The following is a 13,089-nucleotide window of genomic DNA, read 5'->3' on the forward strand; positions in this document are numbered from 1 at the left end:
TCAGCCCGTATTCCAGGAGGCCGGCATCTTCAGTGTGGGCACCTGGCCGAGACAGCTTGCGGCTTCCCAGCTGGGTGCCCACTGCGCATGCGCGAGTAGCACTGCGCTACCTGATTTGCCCCGTCATCTTCTGGGACTTGTCATGTGTCCCACAAGACTTCGGGGACGGAGGATAGGAGGACAATTTTTCTGTTTCCAATCGCCTAGGCGTTCGCAGCGGAAGTGGGCGTGGGTACCTGTCAAATTCGGGTACCCATTCCCCCCCGCTCCCCAAAGGTGTCAATCCTTAATGGGGAGCGGGGGACCAATCTTTAAAGCGGAACTTCCCCTTTTGGGTAGAACTCCACTTTAAGCAAACATTGTTCAAATACAGTAGCCATGTATACTCTGATCAGCCATAACATTATGACCACCCACCTTAACTTGTTGGACTCCACTAGACCTCTGAAGGTATGCTTGCTGTGCTGTGAGGCACCAACCTGTTAGTAGCAGATCCTTTAAGTCCTGTAAGTTGCAAGGCGGGGCCTCCATGGATTGGACTTGTTTTTTCAGCACATCCCACAGATGTTCAACTGGATCAAGATATAGGGGGGGTTAAGTCAAAACCTCAAAAGCGTTGTTGTGTTGCTCAAACCAACACCATTCTTGAATTAATCAGACCAGGCCACCTTCCACTGCTCTGCGGTCCTTCTGATGCTTATGTGCCTATTGTAGGCACTTCTGTCAGTGGACTCTGGTCAGCATGGGCACCCTGCATGGTCAGCGGCAATGCAGCACCATACACAACAAACCGCGATGTTCTGTGTATTCTGACACCTTTCTGTCTGAACCAGCATTAACTTTTCAGCAATTTGATCTACAGTAGCTCTTCTATTGGATCAAACGACATGGGCCAGCCTTCATTCCCTGTGTCCATCTGTTGTCTTGACTGCCCATGCCCTGTCGCTAATTCACTGTTTTTTTTTTCTGCCTTTGACCACTTTTGGTCAGTTCTGACCAATGTAGACTAGAAAAATCCTACAAGAGCTGCAGTTACGGAGTTGCTCTTACCCAGTCATCTATCCATTATAATTTGGCCCTCCACAAATCCCTACGCTTGCCCAGGTTTTCTGCTTTCAGCGCATCAGTTTCAGGGACAACATGTTCACTTTCTGCCTAATATATCCCACCCACTTTCAGATGCTTTATCACAAGATAATACATTTTCTTTACTTTACCTGTCAGTGGTTATAATGTTATTGCTGATTGATGTATTCATTATTGAATGCTGGTGCCTTTTGTGTATTTTCCAGATCTGTGTAGTGATCCAACATGAAACCATTACCGTACTTTGCCTCTTTGAAGGAGATTCCTCTAATGAAGGCCAATCACTCCTGCTATATATAAAATCTGTGCTAATGAGATCATTGTCAATAGACATTTAAAGCTGAACTTCAGGCATATAGTTACTTATGTAAGGATTTATATTTCTGTCCATCCAGTTCTGAAATTTTGCATAGTCCAATGGATGCCTCTACTTTTCTTTAGAAATACATTGGTGTCATCTCCCACCCCTAGTGTGTTGACTGGACAAAGACAGAGCAACAACAGACAAGTGAGGTCATCTCTCTGATCTCTTCTATCTGCATATTGCTTGTCAACATATTTAGATTCAAAACATCTGATCGGTTCCTAATTCTTCCTCTCTCTCCCCTATTTGAATGTTACTGTGTAGGGAACTGAACCATCAGGTCAAAATAAATGTACTTACACCAGCTGTAAGAAAAGAAAAAAAAAAAAGCTGCAATGTTTGTCTTTCATCTGCCTGGAATTCAGATTTAAATTCCTCCATAGTACAGAGATTGAATCACCTGCGTAGCCGTAGTCCAAGCCTTTGCTGTAAAGGTTATTCGCTCTTGCCTAGAGATGTTAGTCATGGTCCAGTTCCAGATTTGACCAAAAGGTTGCACCTTTTATTAACCACTTGCTCTCCTGAGGATTTACCCCCCTTCCTGCCCAGGCCATTATTTGCGTTACGGCGCTGTGGTACTTTAACTGAAAATTGTGCAGTCATGCCATGCTGCACCCAAATTAAATTTGCATTCTTCCCCCAACCCCCCCACAAATTAAGTTTTTTTTCGGTGGTATTTGATAGCTTGTGTGGGTTTTTTTGAGCTAAAAAAAGACCTTCAATTTTGAGAAAAAAATATTGACTTTTTGATATTAAACATGTCCAGTAAAAAAATCAAATTTCATCATAAATTTACACCAAAATGTATTCTGCTACATGTCCTTGCTACAAAAAAATCTCGATATGTGTAAATTAATTAGTTTACGTGAAAGTTGTCGTGTTTACAAATGGCGGTATATATACTGGGATTTTTTTTTTTTTTTTTTACTAGCAATGGCGACGATCAGCAACTTATAGCGGAACTGCGGCGGACACCAACACTTGGGGGGAACTGACATCCCCAGTGACACCAATACAGTGATCAGTCCTAAAAAAAAAAGCACTGACACCATACTAATAGCGCTGGGCAGGAAGGGGTTAACATGAGGGCAATCAAAGGGTTAACTATGTGCTGGGAGTGTTTTACTAGGGGGCGGTGTGTTGGCGCTTCACTGTAATCACATTGCTTTGGATGGCTGTTCCGTGCACAGCCATCCAAAGTAGTGTGCCCGAGCTGACAGGGAGGAGAACTGTTAGTAAACAAAACGGTCCTCCTCCCCGTGATCCTTGGAAATCACCAGGCGCTGGTGAGTAATCACAGGACCCAGTGTTTGACAGCCATGGCCACGAACGCCGTGCGGGTAGGGCTTGCGCTCAGCTAGCGCACGCCCCCTACATGGCAATGCAAAATCACGTGTGTAACATATATATATATATATATATATATATATATATATATATATATATATATATGTATAGTGTAATTTTGCGCACCCCTGCCACCCTGTAGCACTATTTCTGCTACAGGGCAGTCGGGAAGCGGTTAAAGAGTACTAGATTCCTTATTTGTGTTTTTTAGATAGTGGGACTGCACAAGCAAGGCTAAGTTTTTGAAATTCCCTTTAACCCTTTTGCGGCCAGGATCATACATCAAACAGTTCTGACGGGGGGAGGGGTTACACACACAGCCACTGAGATTGTGTGTAAAAGATTCAAGCAGACTTCTGTCTGTCAGATGGAAGCATTGCTCCCACACATCCCCTGGTAACGGCACAACCCCACCTCCCTCCACAGGCATAGCAGGTGCCGCCAGGTAGAGGGGAAGGAGCAGACACACATTCACTCCTCTGCACTCCTTGTTGCTGACCTGGAAAGCAACGTGTGAGATGTCACTTCTGGGTCCGTGTAACATAAAAAGTTGGAACTACCCCTGTTTTATTCTCTAGGGCAGTGGTTCTCAACCTGTGGGTCGCGACCCCTTTGGGGTCCCCTAAGACCATCAGAAAACACATTTCCGATGTGTAAAGAGCAGCTACTGTGTAGAAAGCAGCTACTCTGTTAAAAGCAGCTACTGTGTTGAAAGCAGTAGTATTGGAGGTAAAACGACACTCATGAATTATAATTACTGGGTTAATAATTTTATGGTTGGGGGTCACCACAACATGAGGAACTGTATTAAAGGGTCACGGCATTAGGAAGGTTGAGAACCACTGCTCTAGGGTGTCTGTCTTTCAGAAAATATATACTGTTTTGGGGGTTTTGTGTAATCTTCAGGTCTAAAATCCCTTTTTTTAAGCACGTGTGCAAAAAATCCAAAAACATCTCAGGCAGCGAAGGGGTTAAAGGAACTCTTGTTGGTTGCGATTGTGGCTGTTTATAGTTAGCGTGGTTAATAAAATGTGTCTTCGTTTTCATAGGTTATCTGCAAATCTGATGCTCCAACAGGAGATGTCATGCTGGATGAAGCCTTAAAACATATAAAAGAAACTCCGACCCCAGAGACTGTACAGAGCTGGATTGAACTTCTTAGTGGTATGTTTGTGAACCCAGCATTAGGGGTTAAATGTCTGCAACACAAAGTTCAGTCTCATGCACTGGATGGTGCTGTGATCCTGTCATATACTATGTGTGTTTATGAGCAAATTGTTTGCTAGTGTTTTAATGCTTCACAGGGTACTAGAAAACCCACCCTATCTACTCCCTCTATTGCATTTCACTTAGCAAGAACATATCCTCAGACTTTACAAAGGAAGAGGCACTCTCAGCAACAACACCTTCAATGGATTGGACTACAAGCTAGCTGCCTTGTTATTGGTTGTATTTGATTTCAGAAGCTCTTCATTTTAAAACATCCTGACATTTATTAAATTGGACTTGCTCTTTAATGGAACTAAGAAGTTTTGAAATATCTGGGTATCAGGCACATCTTTGCTTCTTAGATAAGTGGATTGTTCTGCTAGACCCCACACACACTTGTTTATAATCCAGTTTAGTGAAGTTATGTGAATTTGTGATCATTTAAAACTGTCAGGAATGGACTTTAGTAGAGGAAAGTGAACAATAGTGCTGGACTGGTAAGCTTCTCTTGTTGGTATTCTTATCTTTAATGTTGTAAATAGTCTGGTTCCTGGGCAGACAGCTTCTGCACACAAGAGGATCTCCACAATCTCCTCAGCTTGTAGTGCAATGTAGAAAAAATGGAAATTGCAGCACCACACGACTGCTAACAGGTCCAGACACAACTTGGCCCCTCTTTGGATTGTCCACTCGACTTTTTTTGGAATACGGTTGTTTCTGGACCTTTATAAAACCTGTTTCTGTAACAAAGTGGTTGCAAACCCTTACATATATCTGGCGAAGTGCCTGGCCTCAGGTGATACACACAGAAATGAAACAAATCCTGCTAAATAAGTTGTACTTGTTTATCTGCAGCTCTTTCTCCTCTACAGCCTTCTCAAGCATACATTTACAAAGCATTTCTGATTGTCAGGAGGTAGGGATCTGATGTCGCACACTGCACAGCATGGAGATGAGAGCAGAGTGTAATCTGAGACCTGAGTGGAGGGAATGGACCCCCCCCCCCCCACACACACACACACACATTTGAACAGCCGAGGCTGTCAATCACAGGCTGTGTACTGGGCTCCCATTCTGGAGTCTGCATCACCTGTCAGGAGTGACTCATGGAGATAACAGGAATGAGAGAGGAGACAGAAATCACACAGGTGCTTTGGATTAAAGCAAGTACGCACTGTAGAAGGCATATGCCTTGTTCATTTCAGAGGTTTACAACCACTTTATTCCAATAAGACTCCATTTGGTTTCAGTCAGGCATGAAAGGGTATGTTATTGCATGGCCCTGGAATTAAGATTCATATTGCATATATTTTTTTATTTATATTTCAGGTGAGACCTGGAACCCTCTGAAGCTCCACTTCCAGTTACGAAACGTGCGGGAACGTTTAGCTAAAAATCTTGTAGAAAAAGGTGTCCTGACAACTGAGAAGCAAAACTTCCTCCTGTTTGATATGACCACGCACCCACTCACCAACAACAACATCAAACAGCGTCTTATCAAGAAGGTACAGGAAGCCGTGCTTGACAAGTGGGTGAAGGATCCCCACCGCATGGATAAACGTTTGCTGGCCCTCATCTATTTAGCTCATTCTTCTGACGTCATCGAAAATGCCTTTGCCCCACTCTTGGACGACCAATACGAGCTGGCCATGAAGAGAGTCCGGCAGCTGCTCGACTTAGATCCGGAAGTAGAGGCCGCAAAGCCAAACGCTAATGAAATCCTATGGGCCGTGGTGGCCACCTTCACAAAATAAACCTAGTGGACTGGAGTGTTCATTCTACGTCAAACCAGTTGTCTCTGCTTGACATTTTTTTCTTTTTCAGTAAATTTACCTTTGCTTGTTTTGACTGGTCGCAGAAAGACGTTGAATTGTATGCAGGACCTGGGCTGGTTCAAGACAGCTTGATGAGAGATTTCAAATACTTATTGCCATATTGGCATCACACTACTCCTTAAATCTGTGCATCTCAAAACGTGGCTTAAGGTTACCTAGAAGGCCTAGATCAGTTGTGATGGAGATGGACACACTAGGATGCACATTGGGTTTTGTTTGCCTCAAGTTCCTCTAAATATTCCCACAAGATGGTTTACAAATTAGCAGAATTGTCACGAAAGGGCCTTTTAGTCACCAAAGTTCAAATAGCTCTGTCCATTTCTCCACTTTTTACACACCTAAAATTTTGTTTGTTTTAATTTTTTTTTTCTTGTCATATTTTTTTTTTTTAAGCTGCTGTGCTCATGCTTTTTTTTTCTTGTAAATTTGTCAATCAAAATTTTAAATCTTTACGTATTTAGTGTAAATGATCCCATGGTCTCTGGAAGCCATTTTTGGGATGGGGAAAACATTCCATTAAATTGTGTACATAGTTCCAGTTGTATAGTTGAAGAAATTCCTAAGTATTTTGGTGGTATATCTAACGTCAAACCCAGTCTCCGATACATTTCAGGCTCTGATTTTCTCAGGGCTAAAAGTGAGAACATGCAGTGAACTGTGACCCACATTTGTTGTGGCACATGTACCATTATTTTTTAAATGTTTGGCATGTACCCGTGGCTTGGTTGTCCTCCACTGTTTTTTTTTTTTTTAAATGTGAATTTTTTGCAATTGCTATTCTTGGGTACATTATTTATGTTAAAGGATCAGTTCACCTAGTACTGATATTTCAAATTTTGCTGCAGGTCTGCATCCATCAAAAATTCTTGGCAGCAGGATCTCTGTATGAATTCAGATTTTCACTTGATTACTGCACGAAAAAGGAATTTTACTCTTCCTGATGTATTTTCCTTTTAGGTTATTAAAGCGGTCCTTCAGCTTACCCCGACCTCATTTTTTTTTTTCTCCTACCTTTTGCTTAATTTGTGGTGCTCTAAGCAAAGTGTGGATACTCACCCAGCCCACCATATCCAACGTTGACCCGCTGACATCCTTCTGTCAAGACATCGCTGGTTCCCACAGCACCATGTTGCTTGCAATGTCATCTCAATACCCGCTGGCTCTTCCAGGTTCAGCCGTCGGGGGTCTCGTGATGACTTGCTGCTAGATCCACCCGTTTCCAGCCTAGTGAACGAATGACTAAAGGCCTCTTGGGATATGTGACGTGAATATCCCAGGAGGACCAACGAGCCTTGTGTGCGTCATTTGTCAAGGCCAATGACGAGCATTGTGGGGCAGGGCAAAGCTTTTTCTACAAAAAGTTAAAAAAAAAAAAAAAACCAACTCACTATTCATGTATGGGGTAGGAGGGTTGGAGCGGGGACAACATATGAAAACGGCTGAAGTTCTGCTTTAAGATTGCAGTAGAAAGGGATTCTACCTCTGAATCAGGAGGAGTGAAACTGTATGCACTTAGGCTGCTCATACATTATATAGTTTTCTTATCCAGTTTCCTTTAGATCCTTTAGAACTATGTAGTGCAAGGGCCTGCCTGATTGCATAGAAATAGAAAGTGTTTAGGTTTGATCTTGTATTATATGGTTTTGGTATATCTAAAGGAAAATTGTACATGAAAACTATGTGATGTATGGCCAACCTAATGCTGGAACTCTGGATGACTAATTTCTGCCGTTATCTCTGGAAATCTGTTATCAGCCATTTGTTCAATGATAAAGCTGCCTGTTCTTTAATGTACTATACATTATGCAAATAAAGCAGAGACATTGAGAGGGAGCCGCCTTTTGGGGAGACCCTGTGGCATCGTAGGCGGGAGCTCCAGATGCCAGAATTCAGTTAAACCCATCAGAGTCTACCTGTAACGGAAATATCAGTGTTTGGTGCAGTGATTCTTTATTTGTTTTCACGTAGGTCAGCGCGTTTCCCAGATACTGTCTTTTGTAGAAGCATAAACGCAATCAAGACTGTCGTTCTAAAACAATAGTTGCACGAGCTCATTTGCAGCTACAGGTTTTCTGCAACAAAGAGACAAAACAGGAAACCGCTAATTTCTTTTTTTTTTTTTTTAATTATTATATATGTATGTGAAATTATGTGGCTTAGCACATTAATGTTTGAGCGCTGTTTGCCTGTCATTGCTTCCATAGTTGTTCATAGAATGGATTGATGCTTCATGGGCAGTCTCATCCCCTGCTGCAAGTGGGACCTGTACACACAGTGGTGTCAGGAGAGGTGCAGGAAAGGGGGCGTGGCATGCGGCTTTGTTAGAGGTGGAACAGTAAATGAAAGCGACAGAAATGAGGTGGTAACAATCGTTGCAGTTATCAGATTCCCTCTGTATACTAGCTTTTTATTATACAGTTAATAAACTATGATCTTTAAAGTGCCTGAAATAGGTGTTCATGGATTTTTTTTTTTTTTAATTTGTGCTAAATTTGTTAACAAAATTAATCTGAGTCGATAATGGCTTACAGGAGAATGGTAGATGTATTAACATGGACACACATTTTTAGTTATTTTGTTATTTGTAAGGAAACGTTCAGTCTTGCTCACCAGCTATTCTGTATTTTGAATGTTTAACTTACCAACTTATACATATGATAATGAGGGGAGCATTTACATCTGGAAATGTGACCGTCATTTCCAGAACAGCACTGAAGTTGTTCAGCTCCTCCTTTTCGAATTCTTGCTCTGTGTTTACGTGAGAGGTTAGATGGATGGAATGCTGCTGTTTTACGGCTGGGAGGAAGAAACTGAGCTGGTGAGTCATTGCTGGATTTGGGGGTGGGTTGAGTTGAGCTTCTAAGATGACAACCTCCCTAGCGGTCTGATTATGTCCATATTTCTGTGCTCAAAGCGGTACATTTTTTGCATGGAAATATGTATTTTTTTTTTATTGTAGGCCTGTAATTTTTAGGAATAACTCACTGAAATCTGTCCGAACAAGAGTCTAGTAAACATCCCGGGTATGATAAAATTTGAAACACGAAATCATAAATTATAATATAATAAATCATAAAAAATAATATAATTAATTCAATAATATAATCAAACCAAAAACACTGAAATTTGAAATATAGCGTCAAGTTCGCACATTGCTGAGCAGAGTCGCAAAATCGGTTTCAGTGTCTGATAACGATTTTCCCCCACGAATCATCACTCAATTCTGCAAGTGGTTCTGATTTACTATCGCTGTTCTCTAGCCGGTCTAAAACCGATTTTGACCTAAGGGGAAGCTTTTTGGACGCCATGGACGTTTCTCAGTTTCCAGGCAGAAAGAACAGTAAAAATGCAGACAGGGCACAGGACAAAGCACTCGGGACAAAATGTATGTGAAATGGTTTGATACAGTAATGTTATACTATGATTTTAGTGTATTTAGTGTGTCACTTTTTGTCATTTTCAAATTTCCCACCAGTTCCGTCCCCGTACATCCTGACGCTCGCAGGGGACGGAACCCAGATGACAGATGCCGGCATCCGCCGGAGGACATTACAGGGGACACTGCAGGAGGGACATCGCGGGAGTGCAGGACAAGGTAAGTGAAGAACAGATCCCGGAGCAGTGCCGCATGGTAAGCCCGAGTGTAGCTCGGGGTTACCGCTTGTGGTACTGAAACTTTACCCTGAGATACCATTGGGAATACTGCCAGGGAGGCTACAGGAGACATATAGCCAAAGCTAATTTAGCCTTACTTTTCCTATGTAGAGATGGGAAGGCCTTGAAAAACTGGGGAAAAAAAGTTTTTTGTATTTTTTTCCAAAGTCTTTTGTTTTTATTTCTGGAAAGATTGGCATGGTTTCCAACTATATAACGACATTAAGGAAAGATGTAAAGTCTTAAACTATTTCACATTCTCTCAGCTGAAGACAGGAAAATCCTGGAATATAATCCAAGTAACACTGTACTTCTCAGTGCAGCTCTCATGCAAGAGAAATATGCATTTCTGCCACTAGGGTGCACTGCAGGTGAAAGGCTCCACTTTAGTTTGCTTTTGGCCTTCATGTTCTACCTCCCACAGTTGGATGATTGTTGGGATACAGTAGATAAGTTTCTGTCCTCCTCTCAGGCCTTCATTGACAGGTAAGAGGGTAAATTTGTCTGACAAATTAGTTTATCTTTATAAACCTTAAATAATTCCTATTAATGTTCTCCACCATCACAGCATAATGTTTCCCTATAGTCTGGTCAGTAAATTGTTTTTTTATTTCCCCCCCTCACAGTAACATGGCGAGACCAACATCTAGTGTTTGGAAACATTTACACAGTGCAGTTTCTGCTGAAAGCTATTTGCAAATATTGTGAGAAGAAATATTATCTTCCAAATACTACAAGGATACTTTATGGAAATTAAATGATGAGGATTGTAATGAACATGCAAGTAGCTTTTCCCTCCAGAGTTCTCATTCCAGCTGCTGTCTACTGCTTCTGGATCATACCAGATTTTAAAAAGCAAGTTTAGTTTATTCACTGAATAGGTTGTACATTTATTTCAAGCATAATACTTTTATATACACTGTATTTCACTTCCCCAGTTTAACAAAATTACGTTAGATTTTTAAAACTACTCCAAACTGAATCTCTTGTCAATTTGAAAACTTCCATTTTTTCCAGAAAGAAAACGGGAAAAATGTTATTTCCCATGGCATCAAAATTGACAAAACTGCACTCCTGTGACCCGTTTTTAGCCGACATCAGGCTGAAGTCTCTCGGCCAGTCCAGGCTCTGGAAAGATCCCAATTTTAATGTTGGGATCCATCCAGATGCATGGACCATCAGCTGGCTTATCCTCTCAATGAGCCGCTGAGACCTAAGCCAGCAGCTCCTGTCCCCTGCACAGGCCAGCACAGTGGTTCTTGGGGCAGAGCTGGCAGGTAACAGATGCTGCATCCACCTAGGTGAGTATAAATTTGTTTTTTTTTTTTTTTTGTTTTGTTTTTTTTAAACCCCATACTTCAGGTCTTCTGCAGTGAATTCTGAGCATGAGTTGTACCTGCAACTACATGGCATTGAGATTTTAACTGATCATTTACGCTGCTAAAGCTGTTATCTGGGTATAACAAAACAAAAATAGACAACATGCTTTCCCCAACTTCATTCATGGATCACAAGCTCCTTTTTTAACTTGAATTCATCAGGAAATTTTTCTTCCTACTGACTTATAGCGGTAACCTTTTCCCCTGACAGTGGGGGGTTTTCTACACAATCTGGTGGCTGCAACTTCTTGGATTGTGTCTAAAATTGACAAGCAGACTCCCCTGCCTATCAGGTGGAAGCAGTCGGGTGGCTGCACTACCACCCGAACACACACACACACACACACACGCACACACTTTGAACCCTACGTGATGGGAAAAAAAATTAAGTAAAAAAAAGTTACAGCAAGCACATAACATCACCTCCCCCCCCCCCCCCCCCCCACATGCATGTACGAATGTAAATGCACACAGGGTGCCTATACATGAAAGTGTTGATTGCGGTACACGGTAAATATTGCTGCGCACGCTGGAATGAGAGCAGCAATTTTAGCACAAGACCTCCTCCATAATGCAAAATTGATGACCCATCAGTGCTTTTAGAGCGTCGCCTATATAAAATATAGGGTACTGAAGTTTGTCGCCATTTCATAGGCACACACAGATTTAGGGTTTGGCATGTTGGGTATCTATTTACTCAGTACAACCTTGTCTTTTATATTTTACCAAAAATTTGGGTAATTTATTTTGTTTGCCCTAAAATTCACTTAAGTGTGTGTTTTTTTTGTTTTTATTTTTAACTGAAATTTTGCATTTCCTAGACCTTTACAGTAATATTTTGTGACATAAAAAATTGGAACTACCACTATTTTTTTCTCTGGGGTGTCTGCTTTCAGAAAAATCTGTTTTGGGGGTTTGTGTACTCTTTGGGCCTAATGTGATTTTTTTTAAAATGTGTGCAAAAAAATTGCAAAACTGCCACTGGCAGAGAGGTTTAAAGGAAACTGATCATGACTGAAATATGAAAGCTGTCATTTGATAATGTTTCATTTAGAAAATGCTAGTTGCCTAGCAGTTATGCTGACTTTACTTATGCAGTATTTTTTTTTTCTTAGGACTCTTGGCTTTGTTCTGACTTTCTTAATCAATATGTTACTCCAACATTTCATATTACTGATGTGTCTGTTGTACCATGTACCTGTTTTAAAAATTATCCTGTCTGTATTGCTTCCTTTCTGTGAAATACCTGCTTTCTGATTTTAACACTGACCACTCTAGGCATAGAAGCACATCCTTCGTTGTGTGGTCAGTTTTATAGCTGTGCTGGGGAAACAGCCTGCCTCTCCTCCAATGGCCAAGACTTGTGTTGATGTACCCCTGTCTACAGCATCCTGGGATATTTGCCATGTTGTTTCAGGGAGACATGGGAGCAATCTCTATTATACTACACCTCACTTGCACTGTAACATATCATCAGCAAGAACTGAAGACAGCCCACTGATGTCATATGAGAAAATGATGGTGGCGTGGTACTTGGCAGCTGTGATCTACACCAGACATTACTAGATTTGCTTGATGTCTTAAGTTTTTTGTGTTCCAAGGACATTCCAGGGGGAAACACTGGCTAAACAATGAACCGTGTACTCAATATTCCAATCAGCTTTACAAATGCAATGTTTTTTTTCCTCTGGTAGCAATGTAGTTATCTATGCTGATCGGATCCAGTATTTCCCATCCTTTTTAAACCTCAACATTCATGCCAAGCTACATATACACGGGTTGGGACAAACCATACAACATTTCTGAGGGTGTGTACAATGCTCACATTTTATTCATGTGGTTTAAACCTTTCCTAAGGAAATATAAACCTGATGCATACAAAGTGTTGGGTTATGTGGAGTTGGTCTGTAATTGGTCACGTAGTCTGGACTCCAAGCAGATCTAAAAGACACAAATGAATGCATCTGTAATTATTTATACTTCAGTAAAAATATTTTTAAACAAAAGCAGTGTAAGTACCTTAATTTGACCTGGTATTGCCCTCTTGTAGTCCCTGTAAAGCAGGGCTGGGGTGTGCAAAGAAGAAGCAGAACAAGGCTTCCGATCAGCTCATGTGTTGAGAAGCGTGCTGATAGGTAGAGGAAGAGTGGAATAGAGGAGCATGTTCCTGTGCTGCTTCTCCCTTTCAACGTCCAGTCACAGGTTTGTCCAGGAT

At 41.5% G+C, this 13,089-nt stretch overlaps 1 protein-coding gene across 1 annotated transcript in view; it reads left to right on the top strand.

Annotated features, from left to right (window-relative positions):
* GOLPH3 (golgi phosphoprotein 3) overlaps window positions 1–12,880 on the top strand; it is a 50,899-nt gene extending 38,019 nt beyond the window's left edge. The window contains exons 3-4 of the mRNA XM_089689463.1: window positions 3,847–3,961; window positions 5,336–12,880. Coding sequence (XP_089545589.1) covers window positions 3,847–3,961; window positions 5,336–5,760 — 540 coding nt within the window. The 3' untranslated portion in view covers window positions 5,761–12,880. The remainder of the gene's footprint in view (window positions 1–3,846; window positions 3,962–5,335) is intronic.
* The last annotated feature ends 209 nt before the right edge of the window (window positions 12,881–13,089 follow it).

Source organism: Staurois parvus, unplaced genomic scaffold (genome assembly GCF_062004578.1).
Source record: "Staurois parvus isolate SC_StPar_1 unplaced genomic scaffold, SC_StPar_1.0 ptg000475l, whole genome shotgun sequence".
Taxonomy (NCBI): domain Eukaryota; kingdom Metazoa; phylum Chordata; class Amphibia; order Anura; family Ranidae; genus Staurois; species Staurois parvus.